This window comes from Seriola lalandi, unplaced genomic scaffold (assembly GCF_002814215.2).
Source record: "Seriola lalandi dorsalis isolate HSWRI2012SDOR001 ecotype SW California unplaced genomic scaffold, Sedor1 jcf7180002054570, whole genome shotgun sequence".
Taxonomy (NCBI): domain Eukaryota; kingdom Metazoa; phylum Chordata; class Actinopteri; order Carangiformes; family Carangidae; genus Seriola; species Seriola lalandi.
The window spans coordinates 1,419,142-1,438,319 of record NW_019525123.1 but is presented as its reverse complement, the minus strand read 5'-3'; the positions used below and the strand labels follow the sequence as shown (position 1 = coordinate 1,438,319).

The 19,178-nt window shown below is 41.2% G+C and overlaps 2 protein-coding genes across 2 annotated transcripts in view; both read left to right on the top strand.

Annotated features, from left to right (window-relative positions):
• The window catches only part of trpa1b (transient receptor potential cation channel, subfamily A, member 1b), a 22,530-nt gene extending 7,383 nt beyond the window's left edge, over positions 1 to 15,147 (top strand). Inside the window, exons 10-29 of the mRNA XM_023416850.2 lie at positions 3,423 to 3,471; positions 4,559 to 4,658; positions 4,765 to 4,865; positions 5,435 to 5,610; positions 8,083 to 8,247; positions 8,450 to 8,564; positions 8,779 to 8,945; positions 9,136 to 9,226; positions 9,371 to 9,430; positions 9,549 to 9,641; positions 10,726 to 10,796; positions 10,931 to 11,087; positions 11,197 to 11,286; positions 11,588 to 11,757; positions 11,844 to 11,973; positions 12,849 to 13,031; positions 13,216 to 13,284; positions 13,705 to 13,806; positions 13,907 to 14,025; positions 14,421 to 15,147. Coding sequence (XP_023272618.1) covers positions 3,423 to 3,471; positions 4,559 to 4,658; positions 4,765 to 4,865; positions 5,435 to 5,610; positions 8,083 to 8,247; positions 8,450 to 8,564; positions 8,779 to 8,945; positions 9,136 to 9,226; positions 9,371 to 9,430; positions 9,549 to 9,641; positions 10,726 to 10,796; positions 10,931 to 11,087; positions 11,197 to 11,286; positions 11,588 to 11,757; positions 11,844 to 11,973; positions 12,849 to 13,031; positions 13,216 to 13,284; positions 13,705 to 13,806; positions 13,907 to 14,025; positions 14,421 to 14,634 — 2,422 coding nt within the window. The 3' untranslated portion in view covers positions 14,635 to 15,147. The remainder of the gene's footprint in view (positions 1 to 3,422; positions 3,472 to 4,558; positions 4,659 to 4,764; positions 4,866 to 5,434; positions 5,611 to 8,082; positions 8,248 to 8,449; positions 8,565 to 8,778; positions 8,946 to 9,135; positions 9,227 to 9,370; positions 9,431 to 9,548; positions 9,642 to 10,725; positions 10,797 to 10,930; positions 11,088 to 11,196; positions 11,287 to 11,587; positions 11,758 to 11,843; positions 11,974 to 12,848; positions 13,032 to 13,215; positions 13,285 to 13,704; positions 13,807 to 13,906; positions 14,026 to 14,420) is intronic.
• Positions 15,148 to 18,206: 3,059 nt separating this feature from the next.
• Positions 18,207 to 19,171, top strand: msc (musculin (activated B-cell factor-1)). The gene is made up of 2 exons (XM_023417042.1): positions 18,207 to 18,896; positions 19,084 to 19,171. The coding sequence occupies exons 1-2, from the start codon at positions 18,474 to 18,476 to the stop codon at positions 19,162 to 19,164; spliced, it is 504 nt and encodes a 167-aa protein (XP_023272810.1). The 5' UTR covers positions 18,207 to 18,473; the 3' UTR covers positions 19,165 to 19,171.
• The last annotated feature ends 7 nt before the right edge of the window (positions 19,172 to 19,178 follow it).

Below are 19,178 nucleotides of genomic sequence, written 5' to 3'. Positions count from 1 at the left end.
TTTTTTTTTTTTTTCTCTTGATGACACTTCCAGCACTTCATCTAGCTAGGCTTTGTTCTTGTTAGCTTCAAAGACCCGCTAGTTCAGGTTGAACTAAAGAAGCACATCAAAGATGCTAAATGCAGCCCCCCCCCTTTTTTTTTTTTTTTAAACAATAAATATTTAGCGTGGCAGAAGAAAGGCTTGTTTTTGCTTTTAAATCCCTGCCCCCCTGCCTTATCCTCTCTCTCCCATCTTCCTTGCTCTCCCTCTCTCTCTTCACCTGGCTGGTTTCACCTGCTGGCAATGGTTGAGACACCAGCATAGATGTGTATAAGAGACAGGGAATGATCTATCATCAAAAATTGAAAGTGCTGACAATAATGAAAAAGTTTTCACAAGGCCAAACAGCACATTAAGCTGATAGATAACAAGAGAGTTCACCTCAGCCCCCAGAGACATTTAGTAGAAAAATGTTCGTGCTACGTTGTCCACAGGCCAGATGCCACAGACTGACAGTGTGTTTATCCACAGTGGGAGGTCTGCTTGGTAAATCTTGTGTCGTTGTAGAAAGGTTTAGTCTGAGCACAAAATATTTATGATATTTCCGTGAATGCTCAGCAAGGAAATTAATGGGTTCTTGTGCTGTTTGGGAATTTACACAGACAGCTCACCATGAATGGACACAATTACTCATCACTTCCTGTCACTAAAGAAAGCAAAAAAACGTAAATATTAAAGTCAAGAAGGAAGGTAGAAGATGGAGTCCTGTAAATCAAATTCCCTTTATTGCTTTCCAGCTTTAAAAACAAATAAGCTTATAACAACAGGCATTAACTAAGAAACCTTCATTATGAGCCTTGAACATGAATTCAGTATATTATTCACGAGTCAGAAACAGCTTATTTATTCTCTGCAGGGGAGGAGTTAGGCCACTCAGCTGTAGCCCACATCAACTACTTAGACAAGTCCAGAAGCAGTCCCCTCCATCTGGCCGTCCGCGGCGGGAACATCGACACCATCTGCCTCTGCATTGCTACTGGGGCCAAAGTTGACCAGCAACAGGTACTGACGGCGCAAAACAAACAACAAAAAAAACTGTACATGTCAAGTCTCGATGTTGGTTTTCACTTAAATCTGCACTTCTCATAATCCTTCAAAATGGCAGTCAAGAAGGGCACACATTCATTTGGTTGTCAAAGCGCCGGCTGTTTTTCATACCGCTCCGCCTCTCCATCACATAGTCATAAACATATTAACACCTGGGAGCTACAGATTACAAATGTTGCTGTTCACCTTTTATCTGTCTATATACTACGCTTTGTCAGATTTGCATTGTTTTTCAAATCTCAATCTCATTTGCCTACACCTGTAAAGCATTTCCCTGGCATAGGGTATCAGTGTTTGTACTGTTAGGGCATGTCAGTCTTATCACGCCCATCTGGGACTGATACTCATGCCTAACCCTGGGCTAGTGGCCAGAGCTACAGCGGGAATAGTGAGTGCAGTAATACCATCGGTTGGCTAAATTGATACAAATTACCTCCATTTAAACGGTGGAGCTGAGTGGAGCGATCACCAGTCTCCTCCTGCCAGTCCGCGTTATCTCATTAAAAGCTTGTGTTACAGCCCCCAGTGTTCAGCCAGCAAGTCTGGGAGATACTTTGCTAATGTTACACTGGGGAAGTGTACATGTGAGAGCCTGTGTGCATACTAATTCCTGTGTGTGTGTGTTTATGTTCTGCTCTGTCTAACACAGTATGTCTTTTTATAGAGCAGACAAAAACATGGTTGAAGAGCTTGTGAATATTCATAATTCATTAGTCATAATGCGCTCGTGTTTGTTTCTGTCCAGAATGACAGGTCCACACCGTTACATCTGGCCTGCACCCAGGGTGCTACTGAGGTTGTCAAACTGATACTGTCCTCCTTCGACCAAGTAGAGGACATCATCAACCTGACCGACGGGGCGTGTCAGACCCCTCTACACAGGTGGGCTTAACCTATCCCTATACTTACACCTGAACTTTGAGCTCAACATTCAGGACTTAAAGGAACAGTCTGACATGTTAGGAAATATTCTTATTTGCTTGAGAGTTAGATCAGAACCATGGGTTGTTATGTGTTGGACTACATCTATAAAGATGTCATCAAGAGTCGTCATTGTGAGGCTGCCAGCCAACCATTGTAAATCATTCTAATTTATATAACTTTGGTAAATAATCACCTGTAAAACTTCATTTTTTTAATTTTACAATTTTATATATATATATATATATATATATATATATATATGTTGTTTATTATATTTTATATGAGCACTGTCGCCTCACAGCAAGAAGGTTCTGGGTTCAAACCCCCGGGCCTGGGGCCTTTCTGTCTGGAGTTTGCATTCTCTAGCCCCCCCATGGACCTACAAGGATAAGATTTATAGATAAACCATGGATGGATGGATATTTTATATGATACCTCTGCAGACAGCCAGGCTAGCTGTTTCCCCTTGGTTCCAGTCTTTATGCTAAGGTAACCAGCTGCTGGCTGTAGCATATGTTGGTCATCTTCTTCACAAGAAACCAAATAAGCATATCTCCCAAAACTATTACTGTATTGCCACAACATCAAGTCCAAATACTAAACCACTGTGTGGTGCCACTGCTTTTACTGTATGTAGATGTGTAAAAATTGTGGTTGCTGTCTCAACTGCTTGCTCGTGTTGTGGAAAGATCAATGCATCTGCATAATATCAGCATTATAACACTGACAAACAAGAGGAACATCGATATAAAAACCTTGGGCATGGCTAGCACAATAATGAGCTTTAATTGGGGACAATAAGAATGATAATAAAGATCCGCTTCCTACATTGATTTTATCTAAAAAGCTGTTTGTGCTGGCACAGGCCGCAGCAGAGTAAGACCTGATGCAAGGATAAAGGGAGGGGAGGTAGATCATTGCGTGTGGGCATGTGTAATGCCGTTTGCTTCCTTTTTTAAATTTGGAAACAAAAGTCCTACATTTTTATTTTTATTCTTATAGTAATGTGCCACAAAATACCCCTAACAAACTGGTGAGTCTCATCCATGACAGCTAAAACACAAACAGCAATGCTCCCTTCTTTCCACAGACAAAGCATCATCCCCGGCTTGCAGATTTCAGTCGTGGAAATCATCTTTACTCTCTCTACTTAAGTCTATGCTGATGCAGAATGTGACCAGAATACCAGGAACTATAGTTATTAAAGTCCGATATTGAAGTGGACCATTACTTTCCTGGAGATAAAAGATGTAACCACAAAGGGAAATCTGGTCGTTATATCACACTCGGACAAAGCAGAATTAGAATGGTATCGACCTCGTTTGACATCTGACAGCATTAGTAAGACCTTGACTCACAATGTCGTGTGTTGTGTGGCTGGTTTACGACAACTGTGTTTACTTTTCCAGGGCTACAGTATTTGACCACACAGAGCTGGCAGAGTACCTCATTTCTTTGGTAAATAAGGCACACATACCCGAATACACACGAACATACCCTACAGCTGTTATGCACAGGACAATCCCAGCTTCAATATCACAGGCTGCGTTATTAATCTCTTGCTTTAAGTGAAAGAACTTGAATCAAAGACAGGAAAACCGCATAAATACTGCAACTGTGCAAATTAAAGGGCTAATCAACAACCTTTGCATCTGTGCCGAGGACTTCCTTCTCCTCTCTTTGGTCATTTAGTGATCTCATTCTGCCACTTTACTATGTGTGTTCTCACCACTGAGCAATATTTGCCATTTGAAACACACTGCATGGCCAGATAAAGGTTGATAGCGCTACCAATTGCTTGTAGGCCATCTGTCGCTCTCTGTGGACCTTATAAACAGAACTGTGTTGCTAGGGCAAAGCTGGAGTCCGAGTTTATTTCGTTTCAACTCATACTTTTAAAAAACACTGCAACAGGAAACAAACTTACACAGGTTGACAAAAGCAGATTCTCATTTCTGGCCTGCTGCTGTCAGTTTTGTTGGGTTGAAACGACTACTATTGCTGGCAGATGCGATCAGCTCCAGCTAGCTAGCTAACTAAGCTAACGTTAAATGTTTGGTGTGAATAAAGCGAGGCTGCCTTTTTTTTTTTCCACTGGACTCAATTTAAAAAGAGAATCTTGTAAAAGGGTCTTAAATATGCCCTTAACGACCACATATATGGTAATGTTAGGCTAAAACTATGGGTCACAAATCAAAAAAAATATCAGCCATCTTCTTTCATGTAAAATAAATAAAGACACAGCATTATTTTTGTATTGCAGGGAAGAGCTATTTAGTCCTAGTATTATAACCATGACAAGGATAAATAAGATTAAACTGTTATTTTGTTCAACTCCTGTTTGTATCTAAGGTCCATTTCTTTTCATTATCTGTACTATACATATCTGACATTATGCTGTGCAAAACTTAATATAATCATTGTTAAATTCATTTTCTCTTTGATTCATATTCTCATTTATTTTCAATACTTACAGCAATGTGTGTTGAAATTATTGTGGTAGTTGATGAGTTAATATTAAGCCTTTAGTTCATTCCCTACTCAGGGTGCAGACCTAAACAGCATTGACTGTAAGGGAAACTCTCCTTTGCTGCTGGCTACGAACTGTGGAGCGTGGAGAACTGTGTCTTTGCTGCTGTCAAAAGGTGAGCTGCAGTATTGTATTTCACCACAAGCAATGCTCATGTAATTTGTAAGAATGCCTGATAACGCCGGCCGTGCACACTCATGCATATGTTAATATCATTTCAGGGGCAAATGTGAATGTGAAAGACGGGTGCGGCTGCAACTTCCTGCACCTGGCCATCCTGCAGCCCAAGGGTCTGAAAAACCTCCCAGAGGGAGTCCTGCAGGTACTGTCAATCAATGTAGTCTGTTTGTAGCTAATCACATGCACTGTATTATGCTGCTTAGGCAAACATATCATGAAGAGATTGGAATATAATTACTATACTGTCCTTAATCAATTTGCCTTGAGCCTTAGCTGCATGTATTCAAGGCCAGCTGATGAGTTTCATTACCCTCTCACTAAGCCAGATGATAGTACTTTAAAGCACTGTAAGCTTCACCTTAAACTAGAATAATGTCAAAGCCTTCAAAATGAGCCACAGTGGAGGGCTGATACATTTACATTTAATGGTTGTTTACAGAGAGTGTGTGAATGTGAGCTCTCTGTATTTAAGTACAAGTATTATTACAGTGCATTATTATTTATATAATATGAGTATATGTGTGTGTGGGTGTGATGGTTTTATATAGCTGTAGCCATGGTACAGGCTATGTAATATGTGACATTTATGGTGCATGACTGTCGCAGCGTACTCAAGTCTTTTGCATCTGTGCATTATTTAATACACGTGTTACTGTACAATATGCATTATATTGTACCAATACAATGTGTTTATAATGTGTCAAACTTTAGCGCAACAATGTGAAGGCATTGCTGAGCTGTGAGGACAATGAGGGATGCACCCCGCTACACTACGCTTGCAGACTGGGCATCCACGACTCAGTGAAGAACATGCTGGGCCTCGCGGGACAGGTCGGCCTCGCATGCAAGTCCAAGGACAAGAAGTCCGCCTTGCACTTTGCTGCTCAGTGAGTTTGATTGGTCCCCGAGGGCATGACATTCCATACCACTGAAATAAACAATACTGATTTGACCTGATTTTCACTCAAAGTTGCTTAAACTTTGCAAATTCGATCAAAGAAGTACCAGCAATGCTTTTGACACTGCAGTGATGCAGTGTATATACACTATTGCACTATCCCTTTTATATTATTTATGTATGTATGTATATATATATATATATATATATGTATAGTATATGTATGTATGTATAGATAGATGGATGGATAGCTGGATGCAGGTCAAGAACATTTTCATTTAAGAAAAAGAAACCAAGAGAATACAATCGATAATATCCAACATAAAAAAAACACATACACCCTCCCACTCTCCTTTCCTGTTCAATATGTAGTATATGACAATAAAGGTCGTGATAGAAGAAAAAAGTCAGTCAAACAAAGTCAATCACATGCGGATTTTCCACTATGGTTTGTTTCTTAGGTAACTGACAGGGGGCAGATCTTTCTGAATTACGATTCTTCTAACAGAACCTTAATCTTTCCAGATGAAGGGTATTGGTTGATTCATTTGGGAACTTCCTTCTTCTGCCAGAATGTCAAACTTAATTTTTGAGTTCTAATCAGACCATAGGAGAGAGGTTGCTGCTGTGCTTCTTTTTTTTTTTTTTTTTTTTTTTGTGGAATCCAAAGCTCCTGGTGCAATTAAGATAGGATCAGGTTCAATATGAACATTAAGCATATGAGAGAATGTCTTAACAATTTTGTGTCCAGTATCTGTCTATATTCATCACACTGTGAAGAGATGTCTGGAAATATCTTGTGAAAGCTTTGATTTTAAACAGTGCGGTCTGTGCATAACCCAAAACTGAATGAGGCAAAACTTAGAGCAAGCATCAATCTCTTTAAGGCACTCTACCCAGGTCCCATCGGAGATCCGCATCCAGAGCTCATTTATTTTCCCATGCAGTTTTGATGGCTGTCATAGAGGTGGGTTAGGCAGGTTGTAATGAATCATAAAAATGTGACACCTCTCTGTCAGGACTCACATTTTGGAGAAGGCACCTATAGAGGCTGAGGGCGAAACAGTAGAAGGTAAGTGGGTGTGCACATGAATTGCAGAAATCGGGAAGGGAGTTCACACTTTTCCTGCAACTGAGCAAACGTGGCAAAAGTTCCAGTCAGGGTGAGGGTCACTAGTTGTGTGAAAACCCAAGTTTGCCAAACGTAAGAATCCATCATCAAGCTGGGATGGTGGAAACGACAACAGGAACGAGAGCAACCTATTACTGAAATTGTCTTTTTCCTCCAGATTCTGGCCAAGCTATGTATAATGATGCTTCTACTATAAAGAGATTTATCTAAAACCACTGGAGACAGGATCATTCACCCAGACTATAGGGGGTTTCAGCTGAGTTATCTAACCACCTAGAAATTATTTTGATATTTGTTACATTATTTCAAAGCTGCAGCATTCAGTTTGCACAAACTCTAATATTCACACCCACAACAATGTGTCCCAATATATCCTAACTGTATTACTGTTCACACTCTGGAGCCATTACTTTCTACATTACAGTATTTCATCATTTGATTTTGAAAATAACTTTGTTACTCTGTGGCAAGTGTTGTGCACTGATCAATGATATCACACAAGTATAAAACATGAATCAAAAAATGGCTGTAAAAGGACTTTGACTTACGATCTCCCTAAAGCCAAGGCTTATCTGTGTAATTGAACAATAGCGATCAGATGAAAAATTGAACAATGTAACTGCGTTTAAAACTGTTACCTCACCGATCTGCTGCTTTAATCCTGTGAGAAATGTCTGCACTCAGAAGCTCTCCTCCTGTATTTTTTTGAAGATGAATTGCCGTGGCACACCTATTATACAGTGACCTAAAGCAATTTTCGCAAGAATAGAATTCAATTAGCGAGGCACATGTGAAGAAATGTTACTAATAGTGCGAAACGATCGGACATTCAACATTATTGTTATTGATTTTTTTTTTTTTTTTTCATCATGTACACCCATTTCATTAGAGCTAGAGGGCAAATGAAGTCCACGCTATGATATCATACTTTGACTCATGTAGACACCTCATCCTCTTTCTCCACCTGTCCCACCGCACCCACACAAAGTGCTGCTGACCTTCTTAAAAGGCTGGGAGACGAAGAGAGATCATAGTGCAAGCTAATATGTCACTTCTGTTTATGTCTTCTTGCGGCTTGCAGCACACTTGGTCACTAACACTCCTCAAAACGTTTTTACCCAACAGGTTCAAGCCCTGTAGCAGCAATCTTAAGTGTCTTAAAGCAGAGGAACTGTAATCTTAACTGCCCCCCCCCCCCATCCTCTGGCCTCGCTGTGCTGCTGGCCTTGAGCGAGAAGCTTTTTCCATTTCAGAGATGAACAGATCATAACACTGAGAAAAATGTTCCGCAACAACCTAATGCTTCTCCTTGTCCGGCTTCTCTTTAAGGTATGGGCGCATCAATACATGTCACCGATTACTAGAGTCCATTAAAGACTCTCGTTTGCTGAATGAAGGTGATGAGCGAGGCCTGACACCGCTTCATTTGGCTTCAAGAGGGGGTCACACCAAGGTGGTACAGCTGCTGCTGAGCAAGGGAGCTCTCTTTCACAGGTAAATCCAAACGCACACATACAGAGAAAACACATACATACATAAAAAGAAAAACACGTATACATGCAAAAGTACACTGCTATCATCTAAGTACTGTTTAGCTATACTTGCAATCTTGCAGTACTTGCAATTTGCAGGATTCAAATCTGTATGCAGTTCTCATACATGTGACTGATGTTAGTTGGGTATGGCTTGTTTTCAGTGATTATAAGGGCTGGACCAGTCTGCACCATGCTGCATCTGAAGGATACACACAAACTATGGACATTCTCCTGTCAGCCAATCTCAAGTTACTGGATAAAACAGATGAGGATGGGGTATGAATTACCATTATTTCAAAAAGTTCTACTTCATCTAACCCCATAATTAATTTTACGTAAATTTATTTTTGCAGTTCATGACTAGTTAAGTTAAAAAGGAAAAATGTTGAACACGGGGGCTCTAATAACTGCAAGTAGCATTGAAAAATACAGACATCACTGTTCTATATTAATGCAGAGTACCGTGTCCTGTTATTTGTTGATATACCAGAGCACTGCACTCCACATCGCAGCAAAAGAGGGACATGTGGCTGCAGTCAAAGTCATGCTGGCTCGGGGAGCAGAGCTCATCTTAAACAAGAACGACACATCGTTCCTCCATGAAGCTCTGCAGAACGGGAAGAAAGACGTGGTCAATGCTGTAATCGACAGCGACAGGTACATTATCAATACAAGTGTCTGTTCTGTAGAGGAAAGATACAGCTTTAGGTTTAATGTGACCATACCATCTTTCAAATTCTGGGAGAGGTAGTGTGGATTGCTGCCAGAATTTATTTATTTTTGGAAAAAAAAAAAAAAGTCACAACCAAAGTGGTCTTAAGGCTCATTTGTGTATTTCTTCTTCCAGATGTGCTGAGGCTTTGGGACTGTTCACACCTGGAGGAAGCCAGCGAAGTCCCATTCTAGACATGATTGAGTTTCTGCCTGAGACCTACAAGGTTTGCCACTGGCGAAGAAAAAAAACATTCATATCGTATAATCTGTGTGCACAGGAGTCATCATAACTCATCTCTTTCTGTCGTTCCCTGTTACATACACTGTATACCCTGTGTCTCTCTGTGTTTTTCCCTTTTCCTCAATAGCACCTATTGGACCGCTGTGTTAGGGAATCTGATGATGACCACAACAGTCCCGACTACCACGTAATTCAGCTGCAACTCACTCAATCAAAACATCACAACACACCTACGATATATACATATTACATAATGTACTGTATCTGCCAGCCAAAAAAAATGAGCTCTTCTTTATGTGGTGTAGATTGAATATAACTTCCGATGGCTCCAGGCTCCCCTTACAGCGAAGAAGTTAACCGACAAGATCATGACGTATCAGCCACTACCTGCTCTCAATGTAAGAAACTTTATTTCTGGAATAGAAATTTAAATACTCCACCATGATTAGCAAGTAGTAAAGTTTTATTATAGTCATGCATTGCCCCCTAATGAAGCTCTGTAGACTTAACCACTCACCTTCTTGTTACCATGGGCTCCAAGCCCCTACCAAGCCCTGCCCCTCTGTTACACCTTCTGACAGCTGATGATAAAAAATACGACTTCATTGCTTTGTCAAATCCAAATTCCTACTTAATTTTGTCCTCAGATTTATCATTCCTCTGGCTGTTTTAAATAGTAACGTTATAAAAGTTATAGCAATCTCTTTTTAATGTTGGCAACTAAATTTGCTTTGTATTGATGACAAATATATTAACAAAGGATGCTTTGAGTCAAATTGACAAAGGGTGTAGCTTGCCTTCTTTAGCCCCAAGGCGGGACCAGGTGGGAATAAGCTGTGAAGCCAAGTTGTTTCTCGCCATTATAGGTGTACATGTTTACGGACAAGCTGCTAAATGCCTTATGAGGTTCCCCCATCGCGGTCGGTCGCCTCGGTCAACACCTCTTAGCATGCCCTGCTGTTGAGTGTCAGCAGCGGATGGGAAGAAGAGGCATGGTTACAATGTCACCTCGTCATTTACTGAGCACTGTGTGTGACAGGCAGTGTTGTTTTTGGCCATTCTTCCATTTGGAAAAGTGGCAGCTGAAAGGGTGAAGATGTGAGCAATGTTACCACTTAATGCAGTTCAAAAGCAGTTCATTTTTCTTGTGTAAATTTATAAGTGAATATGTGAATGGTGCATTTTTTTAATCCCACAATTACTTCAAAACTAAATTCAATCTGCATGCAAATTTCAATCTTTAATCTCCAACCTTTTAACAGTGGATATATTTGATAGAAACAATGTAATCTTCTGCCAAATATTAGAAATACTTCATCGAACGTTTCTGCCAGCTGAGGTAATCCCACATTATTCCTGTGGAGTACAATGATATGCACATACTTTTAAATCTTATGGGCTTTAGCTGTCAGGCTGTTCTTTCCTGCTTGTAGAAAATATGCCAGTAACGCTGGACTATTTCTCTCCTTACTCCTTTTGCAGGCGATGGTGCGGTACAACCGCATCGAGCTCCTCAACCACCCCGTCTGCAAAAAGTACCTGGCAATGAAGTGGTGTGTATCCATTGTGATTTAACTCCTGAGATTTATAGCTTAGATCAGATTGCAAGAAGTATGCCAAAATACTAATGCATTATTCGCTTTGAGTATCAGTCTTATGATATCTCCGTCTTTGTTTGAATCCGCAGGGTTGCATACGGGAGCACGGCTCATGTGCTCAACATGTTTTTGTACCTGTTAGGCCTGCTGCCGCTGACTCACCTGATAGTGGCTCTGAGGCCCACTATGAACACCACTGAAACAGGCGAGCACACGATCACAATGGTGCCCATATCGTTCATAGAGGTACGAATGACAGTGGTGATCAGAATTACGAAACGTTCCCTTTACAGTGCAGTGACAAAGGCTCACCATACGTAGTAGTAAATTAAATCCCAATTTTGTACTTTCACAGCAAAGTCTGTTCCTGTCCTTCTGCATGGTGATGGTATTGGTCATGAACTTGTATTGCATAGTGAAGGAACTGCTACAGATATCACAACAGGTACCGTTACGCAAGTGTCATTACCTCACGTAACGCACATTGCTCATAAATCTGGTGAATGTCAGGTATGTGTGGACAACACTGGTGATACAGGTGTGATGAATGAGCGCCCTCTGATTTAGATTTACAGGATATCTGGATGTCAACTCCACGCACTACCTTAGTCATTTTGATTATAGCACCAGAAACGCTACAACATCACATTATATGTTAAATAATATACAGCAACTTGGGTTGAGGAGGAATTGTGTGAGAAATGTTTTGCATTTTTGCTAATTTTTCTTTTCTTGTCACTTAAAAGCGCTGGAATTACTTAAAGGATTATTCCAACCAGTGTGACTGGTTTTCAGCCATCTTCTCTCTTCTGTTCATCATCCCCGTCATGCTCAATGTAGAGAGTTCTCTACATTGGCAGGCAGGGGCACTGGCAGTTTTAAACTCCTGGGTTGCGTTTCTCCTTTATCTCCAGAGGTAGTGTTCACTCAGACACCCATTTCAATACAATGTGTTTTTTTCATGCCGCAAAAAGTAACTGGTCTAATCTCCTATTCCTTCAGGTTTGAGGGTGTTGGCATCTATGTTGTGATGTTTGGAGAGATCCTGAGGACACTGGTCCGTATTGTAATGCTGTTCATTTACCTGATGTTGGCATTCGGATTGGCGTTCCATGCTTTGATGCTCAATCAGGTAAGAGAAGTGGGCTGAAGAGGCTGCAGTGCTTCTGAGGTTTCACAAATCAAAATGACTCCATTGTTTATTAATATGTTTCTTGTCTGCTTCTGGCTTTATTTTATTATTAGTCTATTTTGTATTGTTTTGGCTGTCTTGCTGTCATCTTTTCCAACTAGAGTGAAAGATTTTATACTGTTGCTGGATAAAAAGGCCATTTGTCATTAATAACAAAAGGCGTTATCCTCTGTTGGCATGAATGAGCTCAGCACAATTTTTTAAGCAAACCATTCATTTCAGTTGGAAAAGAAAAAAGATACCACTCTCATGTTTGTACAGTAAATATGAAGCTACAGGCAGCTGCCAGTTAGTTTAGCTTAGCTTAGCTTAGCGCAAGGATAGAATACAGGGGAAACGAGCAGCCTCTGTCTGGACAAGTAGCCACCTCTAAAGCACACTAATAAACACGTTATATTTTCTTTATTTCAATCTGTAGTTTGAAGTTTTAACGGGATGATGGAGCTGTTTCACCGTGTCCAAAGTAGATGCCACAAGATCACAAAAACCAATCCAAATCCTCCTCCATGGGCCATGCATATGTGAATTAAATATATATCATTAACATATATAGGGTACAAAAATCTGACATCAAAAATCTGACATCACCATCTTTAGGCCTCACTGTAATGTTCTGTCTCCACTGAAAGCAAAGCCGCGTTGTCGCACACGTCTTGTGTGTTAGATAGTTTATGCATGTTATGTGCTTAACTTAATCTATTCACTGACTTGACTGAAACATTAAAAAGGTGGAACATAGGGCATCTGGGCATATGGACACAGTGGACATTATTTAACAATGATACATACGTCTGACTTTCTGTTTTCCCCCTCAGAAAGAGTTTGAGAGCGTGCCACTCTCAGTGATGCAGACCTTCGTGATGATGGTCGGGGAACTGAACTACCAGAATAACTTCCTGGATGCTTACCTGAGCAATAAGCTTCCTTTTGGTTTCCTGACTTACTTCATTTTTGTGCAATTTGTGCTGCTCATGCCAATACTGCTGGTGAACCTGATGGTAAGCATGTCCTGAGAGACGGTGGTTCTACCGCTAAACATGTGTTTGTATCGCTTTTAAAAGGTATTAAGAAAATCAGTGTCAGCTCTTTGATACCATTTTCATTTCCTCCCAGGCATCTACTTAAATATAAATGCTATTATTTTATTTATTCGATGGTTCTCATTTGTCTTTGGCTGTGTAGATTGGTTTAGCAGTTGGAGACATTGCCGAAGTACAAAGAAATGCTGCTCTCAAAAGAATAGCCATGCAGGTGTGTATGCAACCAGCTTGTGTGTGCCTAGACTAGTTTTTAAATATATGTTGCCCTTGAAAAACATGGAGGACGTTACAGCTTTTATCCTGCTTTCTCTGTGCTTGCTCATTCTGCCATGATTCATCATGACGGACAAACAACCAAACAAGAAAGAAGAATCTGAAACACAAGTACAGTGGACGATAGTAGATGTAGACTTGGTTCCACAGATAATATGATGAAAGACTTCTATTCAAAATATGCAGCAAAACCCTGTTATAGCTTTACTCCTATTTTAGATTGCAGCCTTTTATTACAAGAGGTGGATAATGCGACAGATTCGTTTGGCTTGAGACTGTAGAACTTTCAGGTCCAACAGGAAAAAGATGTCTCTAGAAAATCTCACATATGACTGAAGATCTCACTTACTGACCCCAGATTGACCTCCACACCGCTCTGGAAGATAAGCTGCCTTATTGGTTCATGAAGCGAGTTGACAAACCCTCCATAACCATCTACCCCAATCACAAGTGCTCCAGGGTAAAAAACGTATACCGCACAACATATCGCATTTGTCTTTGCAACTTATGTCAGTGAAATATTTTCCCGTTATTTGTCCTAAACAACTTTTGTTTTACAGCACTATATAAGGCAGTTAATCTCAGGCGTTGAGGGAACAGATGAAGTCTGGAGACGTCTTCAGGCCAAATCACAGAGCTCCACTGTGATAGAGACTGAGCTCATAAAGCAGAAGTCCAGGTAAAACACACACAGGGTGATTATATGCAAGTCTGCTCTCTCTCTATTACACAGAATCATGAGAGTAAGCAGAATTACCTTTGAGATTATAGACAATAAATACAATGAATTACAATAAGGTATGCAACTGAAAATGGTTCATGATCTCATGCATGGTGCACACTAAACAGTGTGGAAAGTCAAGGTGGTAAAGGACAATTTAATAGTTGTTTTTGAAGCATGAGCAGCCCCTAGTGGAGAGAAATAAATAAAGCCTGTGACCAGGTCAAAGAAAGATGTGATGATAAGCTCCACTCTGGATCATCATCCTCCAAAAGCTTGATTAGAAATCTACTCAAATGAAAGTCTCCCACTGAGCTCCAGGAACTGATGTTTTTCCCTCCCCCCTCCTCCAGGATGAAAGAAATGTCGAGCCTGCTCGAGAAGCAGCACAACCTCGTGAAGCTCATCATCCAGAAGATGGAGATCACCTCAGAGGCCGACGAGTACGACGGCCCCGTCAACTTCAAAGGCAGCATGTGGCAGAGCGTGAGTCGGGCTAAACCAAAGAGACAGGGCATGTCTCAGTGGGTCCCGCTGATGAAGGCCATCGAGGCCAAAAGAAAATGAAGAGAATGAGATGAACAACACGTCTAAACGTAGCAACAATTATATGATTTGAAGTGAATATTCACTACATTTTACAGGTATATGTAATCATGGCATTATAATATGAATACTACACAATGTAGCTCATTAAATAAAGAGGTAGCCTTTGGCTTTTTAATGTGTGAGAATAATGTGTTTACCGTTTACATATATTCAAGCAGTTCATTTCTGTTAAGTGCAATTAATTGAGTAACTATTGTGTGGTTTGAAAGCATTAACAGTTGAATACTGTTTAAAGTCTATAGTAATAATGTTACTGGAAAATGTTCAATTGTTGGCTGAAACAGTTATCCCATTTCACACCTGTGACCCACTGATAAATGAGTGTCATTTTGCAGTGTGTTGCTTTACATCTACTACGCATAAAAGGAGCTGTTTCTCGTATTGTGTCTTTATGTGAAACACTGTATGTGACACGCCACCTCTCCTTTTACTCCCATCTTATCATTAAACATGTCTTTAAATGTAAAACAGTGCAGGCATGTGTGTTTATTTTGGGGTTTTTTTTACATTTTCATACATGAAAATGAGGTTGTGTATCAGTTTTCAGTTTGTTAGTTGAGACACACTTGCAAAACAGACTCAAAGGAAATCTCTCTGTATCAAATCTGTACATATACGTACGTCTAACAGACACCATTTTCTCAAAAGAGAACACTGCTGTTCAGGTCTGAGTTGTCTGCACTCTCAAATTAATATTCTCAAATATAATGTTTATGATGGTTTGGCGCCTTTCAGGAATTTCCCTTGCGGCTAGAAAAAAGATGTGTACCGCACGTTTGGTGATGCAAATGATTTCAAAACTTTTCATTAAACTGACAGATGTATTTTGGTGTAGACATAAAGGTGAGAAAATATTATTATGCAAATTCTATGAACTGGTTATTTATTTGTGCTCTTTGTACAGAAATATTCACCTGTAGCACGCTCTGCATCCTGAATCTGGTCAACATTATTGTGTGGTGTCTTAGAAGCCGCGCAGACTGGTCACAGTTGTGTGCATAACACAATATTAATGATAAAAAAAACTTAAAAAACTTGGCAATGGTTGATGAATTATTGCCACTGATTTGTGCACTGCCTTCTTCTCTGGCGTCACACACCAGCTCTTTGTTGCTTCGGTAGCGATCATGGGAATCATAAGACGTTGGGAGAGAAACAGAGAAAGGCCTCTGACATCATGAGCCTGCACCTGTCCCTCTGCTTCTCTAGCACAGGGCCCCCAGTGGAGGTCGTGACCCCTGAAAGTCTCTGCTGATAGACAAACGCTCGCTCTCCCTTCATGTCAAGTTTCAAGTGATATTTATTACTGTTGGCCCTGAATTTAATTATTCCCAGGGCAAATACAATAACCATGTAACCATCAATTACACTGATGTTTTGGACAACATTTTTTGCTTTTACTTGAGGAGCTACATCTATAGAATGACTAATGAGCAGAGTGTTTTATGTCAAACTGCTTTCCTTGACAGTGAATGAAGAAGCAGGTTGAAATATGTCACCCGGCCAATACCTTTTCATGTTATGTAAAAAAAAAACTAAAAAAACTGACAGTTTATCAAGTGGGGAGTAAATCCGACAGCAGAATCCCTTAGCTTGCACCTTCAAGTGTGTCAGTCAGGACGTTCCCCTCGCTGACTGATGCCGTGACGGGGGATGAGATGGCAGCCTGCCTTGAAGCTCTTGACTGTCTTACCGTCACAAGCGGAACTCAATATCTCAACCTCGTGACACATCCGAGGCTGAGTTAAGAGCAGGGATCCCTCAGAGGTGCAGCTGATGTTGGGTTTTGTTAAAAAACTGCGTGGAAGAGCAGGATTGTGGGAAGTATTGGGAATGTGTCCTTGGATTAAGGAGCATTCTTGCTGTGTAGGAGAGAGGGGAAATCCGAGCAGTGGAAAACCACAGAGCGCTTCGAAAACCACAGCGAAATGCATCTGACGCTGAAAAACAGAATCGGAACACGTCATCGTTACAAACTTAACATCTAAACTTAACTTGAACTCAACATCTAAACTCAACAATTGCTTGGTAAAGTGAGATTGAAGCTAGTGTGCTGCTTTAAATTACACACCACCCTGGGAACTGTTGGGAGTACAGTACACCATTCAGGCCGCTGCAGAGTACAGTAATTCCTCCCTCTAGTGACCCTGGCATGGCCAGCTACCAAAAAAATCAAGCGTGCATCTCAGCTGCAGTTAGGTAATCCTTGGCAGAGTCTTGCTATTGTCATAAAAAAAAATCTAAATTTCACACATATTATATGGAGTAATAGCTAACAGGGACCTGGGATTTTCTGGGAATATGTTGAGAAAGTAGAGGAGAGGATTCCTGCAAGTGCTATATGGGACACAGAACTTTCCATTGTCTGAATCTGGTTTGCAATGTGTCCACTCACTGCACCGAAACCCCAAGAATCCGGAGATATCCTTTTTAGGTTCTGGATCTTTTGATATGACATCTTACAAAGCCATGATCAGAGCATGTCCAGTCCACATTCCATCCTATATGGGGTCATAGTTTGGCATATCTGGGCAACTACATCCCTAGATTCTGGGGTATTTCGCGCAGTGACTGTGTTTTATTTTGTGATATTTACAAATCTGACCGACAATACATATTCTGTCTGAAGGCTTGTATTTGGTACGGCTGGTATTACTTTCTCTGAAACTTTCCAGGAAGTATGGTAATGTCTGCAAACACATTTTGAATTCCTGTAGCTTCTCACCCCCCCCCCAACCCTCTCTCCTCTGTTAGCTCTTGATCTCAACCCACAGTCAAATACACCACCCTGTCTCGTCTCTGTGCTCTCCGAAAAGTTTGGAGGACACCAAACAAATGGAAAAATATCTGAGATGCATAGTAAAAAAAAAACCCCAAACAAAAAAAAAAACACTTGTGATACTATGGGAATGAAGATGGTTGCCTCCTCTCCCCCTGCCACACCCTTCTCATGCCAACGCTCCAGATGTCATGGGAACCGATAACAGCTGGGGCTGGTGCACTCAGGCTGCGTGTGAAAGGCTGCTCCATCTGCAGAAACCCAATCCCTCTGTGAAAGCAGCGAAGGATTAGGCACTTTTGATAAGGTCCTCAAGACATTTCTATTACCAAAACACATCTGTGGGACCGACAAACCTGGGAAATGTTTACTCTGTATGTGCATTTCCAAAATGTTGCAATGGGTTGTGTGTATTATCATCAGGACAGTTATGGCCCACTGCGGTACCACACTAGAGGGAATACCTCTGTTTGAAACAATCAATCCTCAGACATCATTTTGCACTTCCATTACACCCCCCACTATATTTACCTACAATAAACCATTCATTCAAAGGGCTTTATGTGATTATCAAGGTCCAGATGAGCAAGTTAAGTCTTTAACAGTTTACACAGGGAAACAGAGTTGTGGTCTCACTGAGGTCATGGTGGCTTGGAGAAAAAAGGGGGAGGAGAAATGTTCCGATGAAACTGTACAGATGCCAAGTCCAGGACACTTAAATTAGAGGGGTAGCTAAGCAAAGAGGCACGTTTGAGTTTTAGGGAGAGCTGCAATTTCCAGACTTGCCCCCATGCAGTTGGCATTGTAGTCCTGTCAAGTAGTGACATTTTAGGGCTTCAGGCTGAAATAACTTGTTGGTTTACTAAATGGGAATGATTTAAAAGGTCTAATAGACTGCTGACCTAAAAGCTTTCGTAATTTACTCAAGTCATATCAAGCTGAGAATCTAGTTTTTCTGTCACTGCTGTGCCCCAAAGTGCTACTCCTGTTCCGCCTCCAAGGCACAGGTGGAGCAGCCATGTCCACTGGCTCTGCAGCAAGCGATGCTGAGGACTATGAGACGTGTTACAGAAGGACAGCGAACCCTTTGGAGAGGAGCGCGCGGAAGATCACCTGCTACGATCCCAGTCCATATTCGGACGAGGAGCTGGAGGACGAAGGTGCGGACGGGAGGGTCAAGCAGGAGCGCAGGCTGTCCAGGGCGCAACAGAAGGAGGCGCGACAGTCGCAGAGAAACGCGGCCAACGCCAGGGAGAGAGCGCGGATGAGAGTGCTGAGCAAAGCTTTCTCCAGACTAAAAACCAGCCTGCCCTGGGTACCAGCGGACACCAAACTGTCCAAACTGGACACGCTTCGACTCGCCTCGAGCTACATATCTCACCTGAGGCAGCTTTTGCAGGATGACCGATTCGAGAACAGCTTTGGGCACCCAGTCAGTCTGGTATGAAGATACAACTTCTTGTTGTTTACTTTTGTTTGCATAGTTTGTTCAGGATTTAAAAGAATGCAGATTATCAAATAAAAAAGTTAAATTTCGACACAGTGCTGTAATTCATGGTGATTCTGGACGGATGTGTTGGATGTGTGTCACTTCACTGATGAACCTGCTCTGTCTTCTGCTTCAACAGACCTGGCCATTCATGATGACAGGCAGATCAGAGGACCAAGACATCTCAACCACTGTAAGACTTTGTGGAGCCACAGCATAGGAGCCAGCTCCAGT

What these genes read in the sequence shown, in the direction of transcription:
- msc (XM_023417042.1), top strand. Translation starts at nt 18,474, where the DNA reads ATGTCCACTGGCTCTGCAGCAAGCGATGCTGAGGACTATGAGACGTGT. An exon ending in TTGGGCACCCAGTCAGTCTG is followed by an intron (nt 18,897 to 19,083) that starts GTATGAAGATAC and finishes CTGCTTCAACAG; the next exon opens with ACCTGGCCATTCATGATGAC.